Consider the following 24,818-nt stretch of genomic DNA (forward strand, 5'->3'; position numbering starts at 1 on the left):
TATACCCAATGAGGGTTACAGTTTATTGGTTTCAACCAATCCCAGCCAGAAACTCTTTACAGATCTAGTCAAAAACCTTACTTAAGATTCCCACTTCTGTGTTTGCATAAATTGATTCCTCCTAGAATGGATATTTTGTTCTGCAAAGCCTGTAAAATACTCTTCTGGGATCTTTACCTTCCCCTCGGGAAATAATCTGGGTTGCCCTGCCTAGCTATTTGCGTGGCCAGGTGGAGTCCCCCGAACCCCAGGCAGCCCCTGAGGGAAGTAACGACATGTGACAACGTTCTATGGGATTAAATTGGCCACAGCTTTATTAATATCAGGTGTAGGGAGACCTTGGCTCAGGCATTGGGCGTTTATCCTTCCCAGCCCCCCAGCTCAAGTCTGATTGTGGCAAATTCTCCTAACAAACCATAATTTGATGTTACATCCAAATCTGGGCTAGGAATCGCTCAAACTATAGCCTGGTGTCAACTCTGAATTGGGCCATGTAATAGAGTGATTTTTTAAAAACTTTAACAGTGACTAAGTTCTCGCAAACTAAATAATGCTTACATTAGTTATTTTACATCGGACAGCAGGTCTCAAAAACTGTATTAGCATTAGAATTCTTTCAGCTAAAGACTGAGAAATGAATAAACCAAAGTCATCACCCTTTGGAGATTATTTTTAGAAACTTTAATGACTCCAAGAACATTAATGGCTAAAAGAGAGAAAAATCTATTTTTTTTTTTCAATTACAGATCGCATTTCATATAAACAAGTATGGCACAAAAATCATTGCCTTCAGATTTTTCATTTACTGAAGCAAGCACTCAAAATGGAAATAAATAGCCTAGATAAACTCGCATATCAAGCAGATTCAAGCTCCCCAAAATGTAAAACGCAGATTTTTGTATATCAATTCTCTGAACTCTAATCACTGCATTTTCCCAGCTTGTATAGTTAATCACTACCAATCAACACTCTTTTCTTTAGAATCTTGCTAAATATATCTGTTTTCAATTGATCCTCCTTCTATGTTCTGTAGCTTCCTTGTACATATCTACCTCTGCAGGGTATTAATACTCTGTTCAGGTAATACAAGGAGCACTGTGAAACATCAGCATAATTAAAATATGCCATCAGTCTGTGAAGTACACTCCCTACTGTGATGGATGGCAAGAAAACCCTCCTAATGTACAACCTGGGGGTCTTGTACACAAAGCTGATTTTCATTACTGTGCATTTCATTCAAGATGTTCTGCTTTAATGCACGTTATTTTATAATATCTGTATCTCTTCTATCACTTATTATCTGTGTTATATATTTCATAGATAGCCGCCCGAACCACCTACCTTGCCATTTCCACCAATTTTCTTTTAATTGTGATAACTACTTGCTGCTGTTCAAAAGCACTTCTACAATGACATGGCCGTGACCTTTAATGAACCACATTAGACCTGCCAAATAGACCGGTTTACTTGTGATGTGCATGGCTGTAGACAGAATCATAGAATCATAGAGTTGGAAGAGACCACAAGGGCCATCCAGTCCAACCCCCTGCCAAGCAGGAAACACCATCAAAGGATTCCTGACAGATGGCTGTCAAGCCTCTGCTTAAAGACCTCCAAAGAAGGAGACTCCACCACACTCCTTGGTAGCAAATTCCACTGCCAAACAGCTCTCACTGTCAGGAAGTTCTTCCTAATGTTTAGGTGGAATCTTCTTCCTTGTAGTCTGAATCAGAAAACAGTTATTCCCAGGTGTTGAAGGGAGCATGAGCGAGACACCTACGTACATGATCAGAGTTGACAATATGAGTTAAGGAATGTATGTATACTCAAATCAGCAGCTGGACTCCTCAGGGCCAACTCTAGCCCTTGAGCAGGGTGCAGCAAGGTAGGGGCATTGGCAGCGGTTCACCCCGTGTGCCACTCTGGAGGGGGTGACACTCGGGGGCGCCCCTGCGACTCCCAAGCTGAGCCCCATCGCTACAGAGCCTCGCTCGGCGACTTGTAAGGTTGCCACGCGTGACAGCAGCACGGACAGACTGCGCATGTGCGGCATCCCACGCTGCGCACTCCGTACAGAATGCCGCACATGCGCAGTCCACCTGTGCTGCTGCTCCCGCGGCAACCTTACGAGTCGCCGAGCGAGCGGCGCCGAACAGATTTGCGAGCAAGCTGCGGAGCAACGCTGCCTCGCTTGCTTCTGGGGTTTGCCATGGCGCCGCTTTGTAGCACACATGCGTCATGCATCGTGATGCATGCGCGCTACGGAGCAACATCCCGCCCCCGGGAGGTGCCCCTGCGTTTGCCACTCCGGGCAGCCAAGTGGCTCTGTTTGCCAGTGCCCTTGAGCAGCTCTAATGGGACCCCATTTGTCAAATGTGAATGAAATGGCATTGCCAAACACAGCACGGTTTCTTTAAAATCAGCTTGATGTGTAGACATTAGAAGGTAACAACATGTTGCGAAAAGCTGTTCCACGGAAGTTATGTCAGAATAATAATAATAATAAATTTTTTATTGTGGGTCAGCAATAAATCACACAGAGTAAGTGAAGTTAACTCTTTATTAGAAGAAACAACACTGCTCAGTAGTGCTAGGCCTAATGAGTACATCAACTCTTTTGGTAGATTTTGCCCCTAGGAGGCAGTTGTGAGGACAGAAGGGCCCTGCCTTCCCACACCTGCCTAAGTCACCTCCTCTCCAGGGTCCTTTCCAAGCAATCTGAGGCTCCTTCATCTTGCCTGTCTTTGCTCAACACTCTTCATACCTCTTTGGGTTCTGGAACAACAGAGCGGGGGGGGGGAAGCTGGTTGCAAAGGGGCCAGAAACCCCTGTTTTTTTTCAGCAGCCTGCCTCATCTCTGCTTTTTGGCCTCCCCTTAGCTGCAGTTGCACACAGGTTGTGCAATTCCCTTTGGAAATACTGTGGTGAAGACGCTGATGTCAGCAGACAGGACAATTTCAGGATGTTAATTAAAGAAGATGCAGAAGTGGGGGAGGGGAGGGGCATTGTAGCTGGAAATAGAGAAAAGCCTGTTAACGTTACGAACCAAGGATGCTACATATTTTGTTGTCCATACATAAATAGTTGCACAAGTTAAAAGGAGGGGGGAGGGCTTGGCATATTTTAGGTATGTGCAAGAAACAAACACCATCTGGAGAAAGGATATTGCAAGGGAGTGTCCCTGGTTTTTTAAAAAATAAATAGATGAGGGTAGGAAATTCGGCAAGGCTGCTCCAGATGGCTTGTGTATAACTAGGCTAAGGAAAATGGGAATGTTTGATGGTCTAACCGGGTGCCAATTAACTATTTCTCCCTTTGCTCTTCAGTAGTAGTCCTGAACTTGCTTGATGTTACAAGAGCTGGACCATAAAGAAGACTGATCACCGAAGAATTGATGCTTTTGAATTATGGTGCTGGAGGAGACTCTTGAGAGTCCCATGGACTGCAAAAAAGATCAAACTTATCCATCCTTAAAGAAATCAGCCCTGAGTGCTCACTGGAAGGACAGATCCTGAAGCTGAGGCTCCAGCACTTTGGCCACTCATGAGAAGAGAAGACTCCCTGGAAAAGACCCTGATGTTGGGACAGATGAAGGGCACAAGGAGAAGGGGACGACAGAGGATGAGATGGTTGGACAGTGTTCTCGAACAGACTGGCATGAGTTTGGCCAAACTCTGGGAAGCAGTGGAGGATAGGGGTGCCTGGCATGCTCTGGTCCACGGGGTCATGAAGAGTCGGACACAACTGAACGACTGAACAACAACAACAAATGCTCACTCCTGTTCCCCATGTGTAAGTCTTCTTAAGTTTGCTCCTTTTACCACCACCTCATCCATTACATAGCTAAGCAACCTACTTATAGAATGAGAGCTCTTAAAGTGGTGCTGTGACGGTGAAATTTTTATTGGTGTTCTGCATGGGATTGTTCCCCCACCCCAAAAAATGGTTAAAAAGAACTTACTGAGTGTACACATTTTGTTGCTAGTAATTCTCAAGGTGTGAAATAGATGCACCTAGAATGGAGCTTGGCCTGGTTCCTTTGAGGAGGATCTTAAAAGGGCATAGCAGACCTCTGGGCCCTGTTCGCTTACTTTTCTAGGGCTCTGCCTGTCCTTAGCCCCAAGGCAACTGTAAGCAACAGCCGGTCCCCATTTTGTCTTAATTTATTTTAAGATACGCTCATATAATATGGCTTGTTTAACAGGAATTGTAAGATGAGATGGGGTATCATCATCATCAATCATTTTATTTGCCGTATTTTTCGCTCCATAAGACACACTTTTTTCCTCCTAAAAAGTAAGGGAAAATATCTGTGCGTCTTATGGAGCGAATGGTGGTCCCTGGAGCTGAATTGCCCAGGGCCAAAAGAGGATCGTGCTTTTTATTTTACAAAGAGAAAAGGGGGTGTTGAAAGGACCCCGCTCAGCAGCTGATCAGCAAGAGATCGGGAGAGAGATAAGAGTCCCGGCTCCCTTTCAGCCCTGCCCTCCATTGTTGAATGTGCTACAGAGGGAGGTTGTTTGTTTCCCCAGCGACATGTGACTGGCTGATTAGATTATCTGTCTGGAAACTGTAGAAATGGCTCCCTTTCCTTAAGATTTTTCAGAAATGTGAGTTGAACCCCATAAAATGGGCTTTTCCTCTTTGCTTTTCCCCCTTTGCAAAAGGAGCTTTGCTTTTCCCCCTTTGCAAAAAAAGCTGCAAAAATTTTAGCTGATCCTCAAAAAAAGGGTTTTTCCCTTTGCAAAAAAAGCTGCAAAACTTTTAGCTGACCCTCAAAAAAACAGGGCTTTTCCCTTTGCAAAAAAGCTGCAAAACTTTTAGCTGATCCTCAAAAAAACAGGGCTTTTAGAACAGGAAAACCAGAAAAATATTTTTTTTTCTTGTTTCCTCCTCTAAAAACAAGGTGCGCCCTATGGTCCGGTGCGCCCTATGGAGCGGAAAAATACAGTATATGCCGCCTTTCCATAGTTGCAACTATGCTCAAGGTGGCTTACAACATGACAAGATTTACATAATTACAAAATTACATAGTTACAAACATAGCAGAAATCCCAAACAATAAATAAAACACATCAAAAAGTACACAACCAAATGGAAACAATTTCCATGTAAACCACAAGACCTAAAACTAAAGATGCAACAACAATATCAGTAACAGCAACAAGCTCTCTCAACTCCTCATAAGCAATACTCCAGCCCAAGAATCTGCTCCAACAGCCTTGGTTTTTGTAGCTGGAGTCAGTCAGCACTCCATTCTCCCAGGCCAGATGGGAAAAGGCCAGCCAGGCAGGGTGCAGGTCCTCCAGGGCTCACAGCCAAGATGGTCTCATATTGAGTATTGTAGATAATGAAATCCCAGTTAAATTAAGGGAGGTCTTCTTGTATGCCACGGCGGCTGCCCGAATTATAATCGCTAAGAGGTGGAAGGAACAAGAGCCACCTACAACAATAGAGTGGCAAAACAAGCTGCAAGAGTTTGCCGAAATGGCCCAAATAACTAACAGTTTTAGAGGGGGATCAAGGCAAAAATTTCTAGATAATTGGGTTAGATATAAAATATGTTGAAAAGTACACTAAGGGAAGGATAGCCATGCCAGCTTTTCAATAGTCTTGGAGACGGAAAAGAAGGCGTTGAAGTGAAATGGGGGCACTGGTCGAGATGGTAATGAAACAAAGAGTTTTATAAAGATAAGGAGACATGTTGATACACACTCATAAGTAAGAGTGAGTTTTACGTTTGGGTCTGACAGGAAGTCGAGAGGGTTGAGTTTTGTGGTTGATACTGTTTTTCAGTTTTAATTATGTATTCCCCCCCCCCCAGGTTGTTTGTGAGGGAGGGAGGGGGGAGGGCGTTTGACCGTTTTTTCTTTTCTTTTGGTTTTTTTTCTTTCTTGTGTCATGAACATATGGATTGATGAAAGAATATGTTCGGTTAATACCATTTAAATTAATGCAGATTTTTTTGGTAATAATTCAGAAAGGAATGGATCAATAACCCAACAAACTGATGACAATAACTGACAATGGGTTTTTTTGGAAAAGTTTTTATTATGATTTGCAGTAGGAATATTTTGCATATTTTTGTTAAACAGTTTACAAATAAACTATCTAACAAAGAAAAATAATAATATATTGTGTACACAAAACAGCTCTTATGTAATAAACATTTTTATACTGATTGTCATGTATGAAATAAAGATGCTGCTTTAAAAAAATAAAATAAAACAACACAGATAAATATTAAAAACAATTTAAAAGAGGAGCTCTCTCTGCTGAGCAGCAGCCGCAGTCCTTGTGAAGCCTGTCAGGCCTCACCCCAAGCCAGGTGGAGATAGGCAAGGGCAGGCGCCCTTCAGGCCCTCAGCAGGCAGTCCTCCTGGGCAGAAGCTTTAATAGAGTTCTAGTTCCTTCTTCATTTCTGGCACAGGTTTTCTCAAATGTGGCTACCAAGGAGAGCAAGTGTGGTGTAGTGGTTAAGAGCGGTGGGCTTGTAATCTGGTGAACCAGGTTCGCGTCTCCGCTCCTCCACATGCAGCTGCTGGGTGACCTTGGGCTAGTCACACATCTCTTAATTTTTTTAAAACATAATTTTTTATTGGTTTTAACAGAATATAACAAAAACAAACATACAAACCTAAACACACAAACAATAAAAACAATACTACAAATAAAACACTTAAATCTTAATAAACCTATCTTCCTTTCTTATCATTGTAGGTTGACTTCCTCACGTCCTCTCTGCGTTCCTTAAATATCATCTTTAGTAATTTCTTTACATTATTGAAATCATTTTTTATTTCTTAACCTTAACATCTCTTCTTTTTCTACTATCCTTATCGTTTATTCCAACAATTATAAACCTTAAATCTATCTTGTGGACCTGCAGCCTATCTTATCTTTCAGCTTACTTCTAATCTTTAATCTTACAATAGTTTTTAAAATACAGTTTAAATTTCTTCCAATCTTCTACCACCACATCGTCTCTCTGGTCACGAAGTTTCCCGGTCAGCTCAGCAAGTTCCATATAGTCCATCATTTTCATCTGCCAATCTTCTATCATTGGTAACTCCTCTGTCTTCCAGTTTTTAGCTATCAAAATTCTAGCTGCTGTCATGGCATACATAAAGAAAACCCTATCACATTTTGGGATTTCCTGATTTACAATACCAAGTAAAAAGGCTTCTGGTATCTTACTAAAAGTGTTTTTCAACAACTTTTTCTTTTCTTTTTTTTAAAGTAATCTTTATTGGTTTTATTTGCACACATTAAAAAATATTTACAGTCTCATCATCAATACAAATAAAAAGAAGAGATAGAAGAAGAAAACAAAGAGTTTTTCAACAACTTTTTCAATTCATTATAAATCCTCTCCCATAAGTCTTTTACCTTTGGGCATGTCCGCCACATATGGAAAAATGTTCCTTCTTAGTCACACTTAAGAGAAGTCTCTCAGCCTCACTCACCTCACAGAGTGTTTGTTGTGGGGAATTGTTTGCCGTTTTGAGACTCCTTAGGGTAGTGATAAAACGGGATATCAAATCCAAACTCCTCCTCCTCCTCCTCCTCCTCTTCTGATAGCTGTACTGAGGTTTGCTCCACATTGACATGTGAAGAATCTGATTTCACATTGCCGTAGCTGCAGCTCCAATTACAGAGCTAAAAGGAGAGGTAGCCTTATTAGAAGTTTTGTCAGAATCAAGATGAAACCCACTTCACAATTTTTTGGGGAGTGCTACAAATTGGCAGAGATATAAGTTTCAGAGTGGTCTCCTTTGAACCCCAGGACACGAACTATTGTCCTCATTCTAATGAGCTTCATTTGCCTTGGTGACACCAGCACATAGCTAAAATCTATTTGATTATATAGTGTTGTGACATCATTACCCCAATATGCGGACCCTGATTGACTAGGATAATCCAACATGGCATGGAAAAATGGCGGGGAGATTTGGGGTGTGTGTGTGTGTGTGAATGACTGCCAAAGTAGCAAGATAAGCAGATAGGAATGAATAGCTGCAAATGGGATTGAGAGCTTTCTCAGAGGAATTTGCTCTTTCGATTTAAAAATCGAACTTGAAGAAGAATCCTAGGATCTACAAGACCAGACGCAGGAATCTCAACTAAGTCATCCATGACAGATGGCCATCTAACTCTAAAAAGCTCCAAGGAAGGAGAGTCCGCCATCTTCTGAGGGAGTCCGTTCCACTGTCAAACAGCTCTTACTGTCAGATAAGTTATTCCTGGTGTTTAGTCGGAATCTCTTTCTTATAACTTGAAGCCTAGCCTCTGGAACAGGAGAAAACAAGCCTATAGAATCCTTCATATGACAGCCCTTTAGATATTTGAAGATGATTTGTATATTTGACTAAGCCCATTGGCCACCACACAAGCTCCTCTGTGCCTCACTTCCAGCAAAATATGATGACTAGCAAAGGCGCTTCTGGCAGCCTACTTTTGGCCAGGCACTATATATTCAGACTTCCATGGTTAATAGCCATGCTGTGGTCTAAACCACTGAGCCTCTTGGGCTTGCTGAAGGTTCGAATCCCCATGACGGGGTGAACTCCCGTTGCTCTGTTCCAGCTCCTGCCAACCTAGCAGTTCGAAAGCACACCAGTGCAAGTAGATAAATAGGTACCACTGTGGCGGGAAGGTAAACAGCGTTTCCATGCGCTCTGGCACTCATCACAGTATTCCGTGCACCAGTAGTGGTTTAGTCATGCTGGCCACATGACCCGGAAAACTGTCTGTGGACAAACGCAGGCTCCCTCGGCCTGAAAGGGAGATGAGTGCCACAGCCCCATAGTCGCCTTTGACTAGACTTAACCGTCCAGGGGTCCTTTACCTTTTTTTACCTTAATAGCCATGGGTATTTTATTTAGATGTAATATATGTGACCTGGACATAGGATGGAGGGGCTCAAAGCTTTACACTTCAGAAGAACTACCGGCGATAGAAGAGTGGCAGATGAAGTTAATGGACTACGCAGAATTGGACAAGATGACAGGGAGAATTCAAAACCACCAGGACCAGAGATTATTGGAAGATTGGAAGAAATTTGAGAATTATTTGAAAAATGATTGTAAACAACAAATTACGCTAGTAGGTTTGCAAGAAGTTTTGTAAGGAGAACTATATGAAATATTACAGGAAAAAATTAGAAAAATGATAATCGGTTATAGATTATTAAAAGTAATAGTGAAATTAGAAATACAAGATAAAGATATGAAGATTAGAAATCTTTGGTTGATGGAAGTCCAAAAAAATATTGTATAAGATATGAAGGAATGTTAAATATTTGGAAATTTTATGTAAAAGTTAATAAAAATATTAAAAACAAAAAACAAAACATTCACACTTCAGCAGAACCCAAAGCCCAGCACACTGAAAGGCATACCTCTGTTCTCCATCTTCCAGCATCAGCCAGCTCTTCCTCACAACTCTCCTATGCACAGACAGCCCCCTTGGCCAAGTGTTCGTCATCCTAGGTTCATGTGGCATCCGGAGTGGGAGAAATGCTAGCCCCCACTTCCTGAAAAGCACCATCACTTCCTTGTATCTATTGCAACCTAGCTAAACTTGTCTGACCAGTTCAGCAGCCTCTCCTACCAGATTGGATATGGGATGGGGCTGTGACATATTACCCAGGCAACCCCTTCCCGCTCAGCTGAGGTAGATCAAAACAAAATAAAATAAAAAATTCTTTCCAGTAGCACCTTAGAGACCAACTAAAGTTTGTTCTTGGTATGAGCTTTCGTGTGCATGCACACTTCTTAAGAAGTGTGCATGCACATGAAAGCTCATACCAAGAACTTGTTGTTGTTGTTGTTCAGTCGTTCAGTCGTGTCCGACTCTTCGTGACCCCATGGACCAGAGCACGCCAGGCACGCCTATCCTTCACTACCTCTCGCAGTTTGGCCAAACTCATGTTAGTAGCTTCGAGTTTGGCCAAACTGCGAGAGGTAGTGAAGGATAGGCGTGCCTGGCGTGCTCTGGTGCTAAGTTTGTTAAAGAACAAACTTAGTTGGTCTCTGAGGTGCTACTGGAAAGAATTTTTTATTTTATTTTGTTTTGACTATGGCAGACCAACACGGCTACCCACCTGTAACTGAGGTAGATCAATCAGCCCCAGCTATGGGGCTACCCAACAACAACAAAAGGCCAACTAAGAACTGTTGCACAAGCAAAGGCCAGGAAAAGACTAAAGCTTTCTGCTGCTACAGTCAGGTCCACCTCTTCCTGATCATCAGCTGGACTACAAGATGAACCTGTTGCTTCTGCTCTTTGAATAGATTTCTGACCCTGAATATTTTGCAGCTAGGATGGCCAATTCCTAATGTCTCAATGGGCCCAACTTCATCTCATAGGAACCGCTGTCTTTATGACCGAGGGAGTCTGACTGTTTAGGGCAGGGGTCAGTAACCTAAGACCCATGGGCCAGAAGTGGCCCGGGGAGGTCATTTCACCAGCCCACGAGTGTCCCCCCTGAACTGAGCTGCCCACTCGCACGCTGCACTAAACTGGCACAGCGCAGCGCAGGGACTCGCTTCTGTGGCACTGAAAATCGCAGGCGCATGCGCTCTCACGCACATGCACGATCCCACCTATGGAGGGATCTCCATGGGACTGATCCAGCCCAGGCAAGATAAACCTTGCTGACCCCTGGTTTAGGGATTCTCCAGGTGTGTTAGTCATGTTTAATGACTAGTAATGCAATCCTAAACATGCCTACTCAAATGTAAGTCCTACCGGTATTGAATTCAATCGGTCTTACTCTCAGGCAAGCAGTTAGGATCACAGCCTTGGTTGGCATCATCATCAGAGTAGTTTCAGAATGCTGGAAGTGTTTTAATACATGTTTGTGTCATAACGGTCAGGGGTAACTTTACCTTACCTTTTTAGGTAACAGCAGCATTAAAAAAAACAACAACACTTACTTGCTTAGGGTTAAAACTTCTGGGGAAATAGAAAAGGCATTTGCATGGGATGTGAAAAAAATCACATGAGCAGCAAATGAGCCTCTGTAGGAAGAACATACCACAGGCTAGGTGCCACCACCAAGAAGGCTCACATCCTTCTTTCACTTCATACAGTGGAACAACCTCCAGCAATGAATTCAGTGAATTCAGCGATCATGTACTTTGCACCCAAGTAATGTGGTTTTAAAGGTCAACACCAGCACTTGGAACTGTGCCAGGAAACAAACCCAAAGCCACTGCAGCTGTTTCTAGGAATGAGGAAATGTACTTCCACATGGCCAAGAGTGATCCTGCTTTCTCCTTACAAAGCAACCAAATAATAATGGTAACTGGAGCCTTGTTCTAGAACAGTGAATGAGACAGTACCCCATCAATCACAATCTACCCCCTGCCTGCCTGCCTTCTTGCTTACAACCAGTGAGGGGGTACCTGTCTGCCTGTCTTTGGCTCTGGCTTCATGTTCTGTTTGCCACCCTACCAGTTCCAATGGGTGCCAAACTACTCACCCAGTAACCCTGTGTCTTCAAAGGTTAAGTCGATTACCACCAGAGACAGGGACTGCTCTGTGGTGGCGCCCTGGTTGTGGAATATCATCCCAAGAAAGAGAACCTCATCACCAGTCTCATTAACCTTCAAGCAGCAGGCCAAGACAGTGTTAATCTCCTGAGCTTTTAATCATCTGTATTTTCTTTTGCTGCTTTGCTGCTATTTTACTGATAGATTTTATTGTTTCCATACATTGTTGTTGTTGTCATTCTAAATAGTTGACTGTTAAGTCACGTTAAACACTTTAAAGGGAAATAATGTGGGGTGCTAGTTAATTTGGATGTTGCTGTTGTTTTAAAAAAATCAGGGAATACAGCTATGATTGATTACAGCTTCTATAAACCATATTGCCTTCACAGTGGGATTTATTTGAGCAAATGTGTTGCATTGCACATCTCTTGTAGGGCATGTGCAGAATCCTAGAATGACACCCTCCAGCCTGCTCACTAACCTACCTTTTCCAGTGCATTTATTTCACCCTAAGGAGCAATGAGGGACCCAGGTGGCGCTGTGGGTTAAACCACAGAGTCTAGGGCTTGCCGATCAGAAGGTCGGCAGTTCGAATCCCTGCGATGGGGTGAGCTCCCGTTCCTTGGTCCCAGCTCCTGCCCACCTAGCAGTTCGAAAGCATGTCAAAGTGCAAGTAGATAAATAGGGACCGCTCTGGCAGGAAGGTAAACAGCGTTTCCATGCGCTGCTCTGGTTCGCCAGAAGCGGCTTTGTCATGCATTCCTCACAAGAAAAGGGAAAAGTTATGCCTCATGTATGGGCCGGCCCTGCTTATTGCCATGGGAAGTATGCATACCATTGCCACCCAGGCCATACTTGTGAATTTGGTGGAACTTAACTGCCACATAAACACACAGGGTTTGCACAGTCCCTGGTGAAAGTGAGGAAGATCACAGAAAGCAGGCTAACCTCTCCAAGTCAACTTGGCTGGTTCGCATTGTCTGTTAACAAATAGTAATCTGCAAATGTAAGCAGGCTCCGGTCCGGTTTCAAATCGGGTGGGGGAACCGCGTGTTAAGATTCCTGCAGGGGTTGGACTAGATGACCCTTTGCGCCCTTTCCGACTCTATGTTAGAATCCATATGCCCTTTCAGAACTGGGATCTGTAAACGTGAAAGATTCCCCCAAGTTTGCTTTTCTGCCGTCCGTGCAGCGTCGAAGTCTGCCTGCAACACTTCACATGTGTTGGAAGGCAACACTCAGGGCTTTGGCAACTGTATTTAAAAATCTCAACAAAGTTTCGGAAAAAACAAAAACAAAAACGCAACTTGGTGGGAAGCAGATCAAGCAGGGGAACGTTCCCCTCTGCTTTGCCTCGCCCTGGCGAGAAGACTTGTTGCTGCGCCGCTACGGAGCTTGCATTTAAAACGCTCGATGCAGGAGGAGGAGGAGGAGGAGCAGGAGGAGGGCGGCCGGCCGGCCGGCAGGAGGTGTCCGCGGCCCCTTTAAGCTGTTGCCGTTGCTGCGGGAGGAAGCAAAGCACGCGCGCAAACCTTGCCCACCCCCACCCCCCACGACCGAGAGCCGTGCCTTCCCTTCCCGGGTGCCTGGGCGTTGATCCACGAGGAGTCGGGTGGAGAGACCCGGGCAGGGCGCGCGACGACGCGCAAGGGAAGGGGCGGGAGTCGGGGCGCCCAGGCAGCTGCCCCACAGAGAAGGAGAGGAGGGCGGCGAGAAGGAGAGGAGGGAGGGAGGGAGGAACCCCCCCCCCGCCGCCGCCGCCACCGTTCCCAAGCTGCCCTCCCTCCGAGACTGAGGTGCCTCGCCGCTTTGGCGCGCCTCTCTCCAAGGCTCGGCCTGCGCTTCTTCCCCTGGGGCGCACAGACGCTTCCACAATCTCTCCCTTCCGGTTTTGGCCGCCGCCTCCGCCTCTGGGGAAGCAGCCTGTAGGGAAGGCTCGGCGGGGTAGGGAGCCAAGGGCCGCCCTTTTCCCTCGCCCCGGGTCGCCGCCGCTGCGCGCCTTCGCCGCTTCCCAACTCCCTCCGAGCCGCCGCCGCCGCTTGCGTTTGGGCGCGCAGGAGACGGAGGCCGCGCGCTTGCCGCCGCCACCCTCTCTCTCCCCTCTCCGTGGTGTGCTGCAGCTGGCTTCCATAGAGCAGACCCAGTTTGCCTCGATCCCTCCTTCCCTAACTCTGCCTCTCTCTCTCTCTCTCTCTCTCTTTCTCCATTGGAGAACTCGCGTGTGACCTTTGTTGCCGTTTCGCTTTGCCTTAGCCTCCAGGGCTGCTTGGCCTGCCTCCATCTCCCGGGCCTGTTTCCCTCCCTCCAGCAGTTCTGGCCCTTTTTCCTTCTCTTTCTCCCATCTTCCTTAAACACCTGCTGCTGCTCAGAGGAACTTTTAGTTTCTCTCTCTCTACCCCACCCCATTGCCCCCCCCCAAAAAACATTGAGGCTTAGGATCTGTTTTAAGAGTTGGAAGGTGAATGTTGTTTTGCTCACTTCGCTGGCACAGTGCTCTCCTCCCCCCCCCTCCAATCTTTTCCTTTTGAAACCCCTCGTTTTTTGTTTTTTGTTTTTTTTAAAAACCAACAATAACAACAACAAAGCAACAACAGGCCTCTAAATAGGTTTTTATTTGGATGAGATGAAAGTGACGGTTTGCTTTGGCAAGACGGGATTGTGGTTCCCTGTAAGGATGGACAGATCCCGGTTAGAGACTTAACACAGCAGGCTCTCCAGATACCTGAGAACCAAAGAAAAGGTAAGGGATGTTCTTTACCTGTAACGCAGCAAGGCAAAGTCGCCTCCTGTGGCTTCTGGCTGCAAGGCGGTTGCATGCATCCTTCTGCTGCATGCGTACATATTTTGAAAGGGAAGCATATTGCCAGTTGCTTGGATGGCCTTTTCGTGTAGATGGTAGACTGCTGTCAAAAATGACACCACAGCGTAAGATGAGAGATGGGATTGTGATGTTCCATGTCAATTTCCCTTCATAAATGTTGCTTATAAATATTGTCTGGTTTCCTTTAAGGGGAAAAAAAACCCGTTGTGTTTTATGGGCGGTTGAAGTGTTTCTAAAGGCAAAATGTTAGTTGCCAAACTTTTGTTTTATTTATTAGATTATATACCACCATCATAAGATCTCCCGGGGAGCTGATAGGTTGTCCAGCCAATAGCAGCTCTTGGGTACAAGGAAGACAAGAGGTTGCAATAATACTCAGAACAGCACTGCCAAATATGTTTGTATGAATTGTTATAATCGGAAGGTTAGACGTACAGCTCTATTTTGTTTACTGCTTCAACGGGCCTTTATTCTAATTTAAGCGTCCTGGGTTTTGCAGTGCTGCTAACTTCCATGTTAACTATTTTTCTTCTTTATTTCTGAGCTACATACCACAGGTGACTAAAGGTTCCTAAACTGAAGGGCCGTAGACTTGTTAAAGTCTGCATCACTCGACTTGACTGTCACTTTCTAGCATTCATTATGATTTTGCCAATGAGATGGCCAGCAAAACCAACCTCCTTGTGATGAATGATCTTCACCCAGTCTGTAGCATCTAACAGCTATTGCTATGTGGGTCCATCTCCATCCGTCTCATTTTGAGTTCTCGCGCTGCCCCCACATTCCTGGCAACTGCTGGAGGATCACACTAATTGAAAAGAAACCATTGAGTAGCAAAAAAACAAGAACTTGTACAGTGGTACCTCGATTTACGAAGTTAATCCGTTCCAAAGGCGCGCTCGTAAGTCGAAATCTTCACAAGTTGAAATCTTCGCAAGTCGAAGCCGCCACCTCGGAACGGAAAAAAATTCGTACGTCGAAAAAAAAGCGCCATTAAAATCTTCGTAAGTCGAGGTATCGTGCCTCCGCTTTCACTTCAGAAGTCGAAAATTTCAGAAGCGGCGGGCATTTTTTCGCTTCTGGAGGTCATTCGGAAGTCGAAAAATGTGGAAGTCAAGTCGCTCATAAGTCGAGGTACCACTGTACATGAACAGTTCAGAGATTCATGAGGTTTGGTGGCTGATTTTGGCCTTCCAACTGGCTCTGCCATAATATAAGTTTCCTGCCTTGATTTTTGTCATGAAACATTTGTAAACACAAATCGCCACTCCCAGTCCACTTCCCCTCCACCATAATGGGTGGTCGCTATTTCAGAATGTTTGTTGAGCTGCTAAACATACGTTATACTCTGCTGTGTTAAATGTGGGTACAGTATAATAAAGAAGATGAAGCAGTAGGACGTAAAGGGAGTGGTTGTATTTGGTAAACAGTTGTGATGGTGTGCATATTTACTTATAAATCAGGGCGGTCCAACATTTTATATTGAACGGGTACTTCAACATGGATCCTGCTGGCTGCACACTGCTGTGTTGTACAGGGGTGCGGAGTCAAGGCAAAATTTGATGCTCCCAACCCTCATGCTGCCTTCCCAAAGCTGGGTAAGTGATGCACTGGGCTTTGAGAAGGAGTTGCAAAGCTCTGGCAGAGCTCCAGAGCAAGCTTCCTCAAACTCTGCCCTCCAGTTTTGAGACTACAACTCCCATCATCCCTGACCACTGGTCCTGCTAGCTAGGGATCATGGGAGTTGTAGGCCAAAAACATCTGGAGGGCCGAGGTTGAGGAAGCCTGCCCCAGAGCACTCCTACCTCCTGGGAAGGATGTGGGAGGACTCTGGGACCCTGTCAGATGTTTCTGAGGGCCCTGAAGAAAGGCCTTGGACCACTCTGCCTTAGATGCCCCTCAGAGTCCTTGGTTCTCAAATCAATGTGTGTTTGGGCCAGTTTTGGGCCTTTTCCAAGCTTCTGCAAATGCCTGATCAGAGCTTTCTTCCCTCTCCTTTAAAAACAAGCACATGCTGATGAATCAGATACTCTGCAAGTGCATCATTTTTATTGCTCTGTTAACACCATAAACCCTAGACACCTGTGTCGTGTGATTGATTTAGAAGAGAGCTGATTACAGACACATTTTCCTCCTTGATAATGCTGCTTCACAAGCTGAGTATTCTTTCATCCACAAGATGCAGTATCAGTGTAGGTGGTTGAGAAAGAGCCGTAGGAAACACTTGTAAGTTTTCTTCTTCTTCTGTTGACAAGGAAATACCTTGTATTTTATGCTGATTACAATGCATTACAATTTGCGCACCAAATATGAATTATTTGCGTATGAAAAAAATGTATTGTAATCACTGTGCCTGTGTTCTGAGTTCCGAAAGATATAATCTCTTTCAGAACTTACCTTACAAGAGTTCCAGCTTTGGTGATGTGTTTAAAGTTTTCACCTATGAAATAAATAGGGGGCTTGGAATGGGGGCCCGTGATAAATGTAACTCTGTGACAAAAGTCCAGGAAATTAATTTGCTGTTGTTCTAGAGCAGGCATGTCCAACAGATCGATCGTGATCTACTGGTCAATCGCAAGGTGTTCCTGGTCAATTGTGGTTGATCTTTGGACCCTTAACGATTCCCCCCCAACCCCCCCTGCACTCTGGCTCCCTAAAAAAAGCTCAACAGTTCTGGTCCATTCTCCGAAGACAATGGTTAGATCACTGTCTGTTTTATTTTATATATATACTGTGGGTAGATCGCTGTGTCTTGGGAGTTGGTTGTGCCTGTTCTAGAGGAGTGGTGGGGAACCTATGGCCCTTCAGATGTTTTGGACTATAGCAGGGGTAGGCAACCTAACGCCCATGGGCTGGATGCGGCCCAATTGCCTTCTCAATCTGGCCTGCGGACGGTCTGGGAATCAGCGTGTTTTTACATGAGTGGAATGTGTGCTTTTATTTAAAATGCATCTCTGGGTAATTTGTGGGGCATAGGAATTTGTTCACCCCCCCCCCAAAAAAATATAGTCCAGCCCACCACATGGTCTGAGGGACGGTGGACTGGCCCACGGCTGAAAAAGGTTGCTGACCCCTAGACTATAGCATCCACCAGCCCCAGTGAGCACTGGCATCTCGATTGTCATACTGATTGCAAATATGTGTATCAGCTTCACAAGAATCTGGGATGCAGTCTGAGTTACGTGTGGGAAGTTCCATTCAATTAAATGTTCCTCTTAAGCAATGCTTTCAGGGGAGGAAAGATGAAGATTCAGCTTCTCCTGTCTTTGATAAATGTCTTGAGTTATTTGTGTATAGCGTCCAAAGTGCCTGATTATTTATCTAAGCCTAAATTGTCACCGTTAATTATGATGGTAAAACCAACAGTCAAAACTTCCTCATAAGTTTGTTTCATAAGGGAGCAAGAAGTTATGGAATCCAAAACAAACATTCCAGAGACCTGAAAAATTCAGGTCAAACTTCTTGCGAGAGATTCTCAAAAAAAGCCTGCATTGTTGGGTATAATACAGATGGGATGTTCTTCTCTTGCACTATCCATTTGGAGACAAATTCTGAAACAGAGAAAAATATATTAAAATGAAGCCTCTTGTCAGGTATAAGGAGACATAGGAGAGTGAATAGTTACTACTAGTTATGAGCCATAATCCCAGCTAGGAGTTTTTGAATGGTGAGCCCCAGATCTGCATCCTAAGGTAATTTATCTGGCCTCACATTTTAATAAAGGTACAATTAAAACATTCTCAACATGTAAGAAATAGAAGTGCTGGTTTTATTTCAGAGCCTGATTACTTGTGAGGCATTCAATTTTGTGTGGCAAATAGAATATGGCTTCTAAGAAAACTGAAGTTAGCCACCCCTGATCTAAACCAGGTGGTCTCTAACAGATAAAATAGCTATTTGGAATTTGGGGGAAAGTGGGATATTTCAATGAGAGGCCACAACTACTATTAGGCTGAACTTTGACTAGTACAGTGGGACCTTGGTTCTCAAACTTAATCCATTCCGGAAATCCGTTCCAAAACCAAAGCATTCCAAAACCAAGGTGCGCTTTCCCAAAGAAATCCGTTCCAGACTTTTGAAAACAACCCAAAGATTAATCCGTTCCAGACTTTTGAAAACAACCCCTGAAACAGCAGTTTAACATGAATTTTACTATCTGACGAGACCATTGATCCATAAAATGAAAGCAATAATCAATGTATTGCAGTCACACAATCAATCAATCAATCAATCAATCAGTAACTGAACTAGGTTCCACACAGTCACAAAAACAAAACAAAAAAGCCACAAAACGCATAATAAGTAGCAAAAATAGACAGACCTCAGCGTAGCACTCAAATCTGAAGCGTAACACTCAAAACAGGGCATGTTGGGCTTCTGAAAAAGGTTCGCAAACCGGAACACTTACTTCTGGGTTTGCAGTATTTGGGTTCCAAGTTGTTTGAGTACCGAGCGTTTGAGAACCAAGGTACCACTGTATGGGATTATCACTCCCAGCTCCACGACTTGTTAAAAAGTTACCAGTGAGCTCACTAAAGCTGAACAACCAGAATAGTTACCTTTTTGCTGCGCTGCTTAATATCTTCAACTGCTCGTAGGTGGGAATACCGTATATACGCGAGTATAAGCCGACGCAAATATAAGCCGAGGCACCTAATTTGACCACAAAAAACTGGGAAAACTTATTGACTTGAGCATAAGCCGAGGGTGGGAAATGCAGCAACTACTGGTAAATTTAAAAAATAAAAATAAATAAAATTACATTAATTGAGACATCAGTAGATTAAATGTTTTTGAATATTTATTTCAAAGAAAAACAGGGGCAAGAAGTTCCATAGGCTTGACTCTGCACCACAGGAATAAGCGCTTTCTTTTATTTGCCCCCTCCCCTCTTCCAACAGTTAGGCTTTCCTTTTTATTTTTGGTGTATTTTATGTCCAATATTTCCATCCCCCTACAACCTCTATCAATAAATGGGACTGATTCCTGAGTGTGAGGGGGTTTATTTTCAGGCCCTTTTCTTCCCTCCCCAAAGAACCCTCCCTTCCCAAACAGCCAAGCTGTGAATGGATCCAAAGGAAGATAAGAGTTGCAGAGCTCCTGTGACCTTGCCTCCTCCTGGGCTTTGCAGAGAGGGGGGGGAAAGAGCCTCTGTTCCTTGACTTGGGGGTCCTCCCTGCACCCTCCCCTTCATCCCAGGGACCCCCCTCTTCTCCCCAATGGACCCTTTGCAAGATGAGCAGAGACTCACTGGATTCAGGAGGCGCCAGGGATGAAGCACATGCAGAGAGAGAGAGACAAAGGCCCCCTCCTCCTTTTGTAGGTGGGCTTGGTATTTCCTGACCTCTCTAGGAATCCCACTCAATCCTTTTTAACCCTTGGCAAGCCAATGCCCCCAGCTTCTCTGATCCTGTCCTGTGCCTTTTGCAGGAAAGAGCTTCTCTCCACTTCTCTCCCCCCCCCAACTGACAGAGGGGGAAGCATTGTGTAGTGCTTCTCCGATCCTCCATTCTGTGCCTTTCTGCTGGTGAGTGGAGGCAGAGGCGTCTTTACCCTTCCAGCTTGTGTCTGGAGGCGTTAGGACCTCGCAGACAGCTGCAAACGCAGGGATGGGATCGTGCGGGATCGGAGAAGACGCATCTCAGATCTCCATCTGCGCATTTCCTGGTGGGGTGGGGGGTGGGGAAGCGGAGAGAAACTCTTTCTCTCCGCTTTTCCTTCCCAACCACCTCGCAAACAGCTGCAAACGCACAGGACGGGATCGGAGAAGATGCCCCCGTCCTGCACATTTCCCGGTGGGGTGGGGGGAGGGAGAGGAAAGCGGAGAGAAGCTCTTTCTCTCTGCTTTTCCTTCTCCACCGCCCGCTCACTTGCGCATAAGCCGAGGGCGACTTTTTCAGCCCAAAAAATGGGCTGAAAAAGTCGGCTTATGCGCAAGTATATACGGTAAGCAGAAAGTAGCCAGCAAGCCTGTCTCTCAGCATTGAGCTGCAATGTTTTTGTTTGTCATGGAGAGCGTTCCCCCAAAAGGAAAAGTAATTCGTCTAAGCTTATTAAAGGTAAAGGGACCCCTGACCGTTAGGTCCAGTTGCGGACGACTCTGGGGTTGGGGCGCTCATCTCGCTCTATAGGCCGAGGGAGCCGGCGTTTGTCCGCAGACAGCTTCCGGGTCATGTGGCCAGCATGACTAAACTGCTTCTGGCGAACCAGAGCAGCGCACGGTAACGCCGTTTACCTTCCCGCTGGAGCAGTACCTGAGAGCCAGTGTGGTGTAGTGGTTAAGAGCGGTAGACTTGTAATCTGGTGAACCAGGTTCGCGTCTCCCCTCCTCCACATGCAGGTGCTGGGTGACCTTGGGCTAGTCAGACTTCTCTGAAGTCTCTCAGCCCCACTTACCTCACAGAGTGTTTGTTGTGGGGAGGAAGGGAAAGGAGAATGTTAGCCGCTTTGAGACTCCTTCAAGTAGTGATAAAGCTGGATATCAAATCCAAACTCTTATTCTTCTTCTCTTCTATTTATCTACTTGCACTGCGTGCTTTCGAACTGCTAGGTTGGCAGGAGCAGGGACCGAACAACGGAAACTCACCCCATCGCAGGGCTTCGAACCGCCAACCTTCTGATGGGCAAGCCCAAGGCGTATTAAGTTGAAATGGGTGAATTGTTAGTTTGAACTCTTGGTGTATGGCATGTACACCAAGATGTATCTAGCTAGGAAAGGACCATGTGGAAATAAAAACTACATGAAGAAGAAGAAGAAGAAGAAGAAGAAGAGTTTGGATTTGATATCCCCTTTTCACCCGAAGGAGTCTCAAAGCGGCTAACATTCTCCTTTCCCTTCCTCCCCCACAACAAACACTCTGTGAGGTGAGTGGGGCTGAGAGACTTCAGAGAAGTGTGACTAGCCCAAGGTCACCCAGCAGCTGCATGTGGAGGAGCGGAGACGTGAACCCGGTTCACCAGATTACGAGTCTACCGCTCTTAACCACTACACCACACTGGCTCTCATGGGCAGTGTTGTGCTCTTGCTACCCGTAGAGACAAATATTAGGGCATTCAGAGGCACAATGCTCACTAGCAGCCTTCCTTCCATAGTCGAGATTTGGGCTGTGAGCCAAAGTGTTCTGTGTGCTGATCTGTTCACCTTCGTGGTCTTGACCTTCCTGAATCTCTCAGGGCCCTTTGGACCGGCACCCACAAGGTGCAAGGGAGTTCTGGAAGTTAATTTTGCCCTTCTTTAAATGATTTATAGTGGGAAAATAATAAATTTTATTATTTATACCCCGCCCTGGGTAGCTTACAGCAGTGTTTTTCAACCACTGTTCCGCGGCACACTAGTGTGCTGCGAGATGTTGCCTGGTGTGCCGTGGGAAAAATTGAAAAATTTCTTTATATATAGTCAATATAGGCACAGAGTTAATTTTTTTTAACATTTTCTAATGGTGGTGTGCCTCGTGATTTTTTTCATGAAACAAGTGTGCCTTTGCCCAAAAAAGGTTGAAAAACACTGGCTTACAGCACATACAAAATGGCAAAACATTAGACATAAAAAATTTCCCGATGCAGGGTTGCCTCCTTCAGATGTCTTCTAAAGTCAAAACAAATAAATAAAAAATTCTTTCCAGTAGGACCTTAGAGACCAACTAAGTTTGTTCTTGGTATGAGCTTTCGTGTGCATGCATATTCTTCAGATATACTGAAACGGAAGTCACCAGACCCTTAAATATAGCGAGGGAGTGGGGAGGGGTATTACTCCAGTGTGGTGTAGTGGTTAAGAGCGGTAGACTCGTTATCTGGGGAACCGGGTTCGCGTCCCCGCTCCTCCACATGCAGCTGCTGGGTGACCTTGGGCTAGTCACACTTCTCTGAAGTCTCTCAGCCCCACTCACCTCACAGAGTGTTTGTGTGTGGGGGAGGAAGGAAAAAAGGAGAATGTTAGCCGCTTTGAGACTCCTTTGGGTAGTGAAAAGCGGGATATCAAATCCAAACTCTTCTTCTTCTTCTTCTACTCAGAAGGGTGGTGGGAATGGGTGATCAGCTGATAGGTGTGGAAAACCTGTTGACAACTGCAATTGGTCTTGCAGGGAAAGGCAAGTCAGATACCCCGTTCAGGACCACATCTGCCCACCCCCTGTCCCCCAAAAACAGTAGGAAAGGACAAATCATTAAAAGGTCATTGGATGGGCAACATTTTTGAAGAGGTTGCTTTACTGAAATGTTTAGAGAAGCCAAAGTAGTATATATATATTTAACTGGGGACTGTAGGATAAACAACACAAACTGAATTATGTATGTGAACAAATCATACAGTATTTATAGAAGTCTTGTTTAAGCTTGTATTATCTCCTTCCTCCTACTTCTTTACGCTTGCATATAATGTATATTTTTGTGTAGTATTTATGTGACTATAAATATTACTGCAACCAAGCGTAAGTGCTTTCCTCCAGCACATCTTATGTGGGCGTGCAGATGGATGGCACCTTTGATTTGGATCCCAACCAATAACTTGTTTTCACAAACTGCGTGGTGAGGACTTTGCCCCTATTGCCCACACCTCCCTTAGGCCTTAGGCTTCCTTCATGCTTGTGAGAGACCAAAACAAACAAACAAACAAATAAAAACACAAATGTGCCATTATCTATTTTCAAGTGATAGTCACAGTTTGGAAACCTAATGCTGCTAAACCTGGAGGAGGCTGGTTATATTTAGCCAGTCTTTTTAAGACATCGTCAAAACTGTGTGTTATAAGACTGATAGACTTGTTTCTAACAGGGTTATTTTTTTATAATGTTGCTGAAAAGTGAAGTTTTCTCATCGCCGCCCGTGTAATTCCAGTCTCAAAAGAACATCTGCAATGGTGGTGCTTTGTGAAGTTTTTTAGGCACATGTTATGTGCATGACTGTGTGATAGCTCAGTTGCTGGAGCATGGAGATTCTTAATCTCAGGGTCAGGGCTATCTTAAGCATATCCGGGCCGTGGTACAAAGATCCCTCTGGCCCCCCCCCATTTCCCAGAGTTGTTGACCTTTTCCGAAGCCTCTGTGCGGATCGCTCTCCTCCCGTGGGGGCTTGGGAAGGAAGCTGCACGTGCGCCAGCCGTGTAGTTGGCGGGGCACACCTTCCATCCTAATCCTCTGCAGGTATCGCTCTCCTCCTGAGAAGCCTTGGGAGGTAAGCTGCATGCCAGCCGGGCATACGGTTGACGAGGCACAACTGCGAGCGTGCAGGAGGGAAAGGGGAGGCCGGGCAAAGCCACGCAGCTCCCCCACTCGCTGGGGTGCCCTTGGGAGGCCGGTGCCCTGGCGCAACGCGCCACTAAACCCAAAGGGAGAGACAGGTCTGCTCAGGGTTGTGGGCTTGAGCCCCACCTTGGTAAAAAAAATTCCTGCATTGCAGGTGGTTGGCCTAGATGACCGACATGGTCCTTTCCAATTCTACAATTCTGTGATTCTATTAATACTTGGCACCAGTTACAATGTAAGCTTTCAGGCTAGGTTCAGGGGGTTTGGGGCCTTGTACAGCAGTGACCCCCAATAAGTCTTGAAACTGCTTTGCCCTAGGAGATCTAAGATCCCCCACACATATCAATGAATTGACTGAATGGGAATAGTGCCCTTTTGTTGCTGCTACGGTTGATGTGTTGGTTTTTGCTGTTGTTTAAAATTTCTTGTGTTGTTTGTTATTACTGGGAGGGGTGTCAAATGTTGTGAATAAGTCTCTTAAGTTGTATATGCAGCTTCTGTTACACATTGTCAGTCCGGGTGATAAAAAACAGTTCAGTTCCTCATTTAATCTTGTACACGACAACCCACTTCAAGGTTGCAGTCCTGTGCACATTTTTGGAGTCTGTCTCACCAAACAGCGAGGCTCGCTTATAGGTAAACATATACAAGGTTGTGCTTCATGGCTGCAGTCTTAAGCATGCGCCAGCATTAGAAACTCAGATGTAAGCTAGGCGCCAAATGGCTCCTTAGAGCAGGGTTACAGTCCCCAAACACGCGTGGCGCTGTGGTCTAAACCACAGAGCCTAGGGCTTGCCAATCAGAAGGTTGGCGGTTCGAATCCCCGCGATGGGGTGAGCTCCTGTTGCTCGGCCTCTGCTCCTGCCCACCTAGCAGTTCAAAAGCACGTCAAAGTGCAAGTAGATAAATAGGTACCGCTCCGGCGGGAAGGTAAACGGCGTTTCCGTGTTGCTGCTGGTTCGCCAGAAGTGGCTTAGTCATGCTGGCCACATGACCCGGAAGCTGTACGCCGGCTCCCTCGGCCAGTAAAGCGAGATGAGCGCCGCAACCCCGGAGTTGCCCGCAACTGGACCTAACGGTCAGGGGTCCCCAAAACGAAAGACTTAGTTGCCATTTTGGGGCCACATGCCTCAAAAGTCAAATTTATAATATGACTTTTGGGTTCCTGAAATTCATTCCGATTGTGCAGATGAAATATATCTGAAAGAATTCTATAGGATGTGCTCGTTTGTGAAAATGGTCAAGATCCAAGGATCCCAG

General features: G+C 45.3%; 1 protein-coding gene across 1 annotated transcript in view; it reads left to right on the forward strand.

Annotated features, from left to right (window-relative positions):
* Positions 1-14,094: 14,094 nt before the first annotated feature.
* The window catches only part of PARD3B (par-3 family cell polarity regulator beta), a 560,874-nt gene continuing 550,150 nt past the window's right edge, over positions 14,095-24,818 (forward strand). Inside the window, 3 exon segments of the mRNA XM_033152744.1 lie at positions 14,095-14,152; positions 14,155-14,212; positions 14,214-14,238. Coding sequence (XP_033008635.1) covers positions 14,122-14,152; positions 14,155-14,212; positions 14,214-14,238 — 114 coding nt within the window. The 5' untranslated portion in view covers positions 14,095-14,121.

The sequence above is a fragment of the Lacerta agilis genome, chromosome 1 (assembly GCF_009819535.1).
Source record: "Lacerta agilis isolate rLacAgi1 chromosome 1, rLacAgi1.pri, whole genome shotgun sequence".
NCBI classification, from domain to species: Eukaryota; Metazoa; Chordata; class Lepidosauria; order Squamata; family Lacertidae; genus Lacerta; species Lacerta agilis.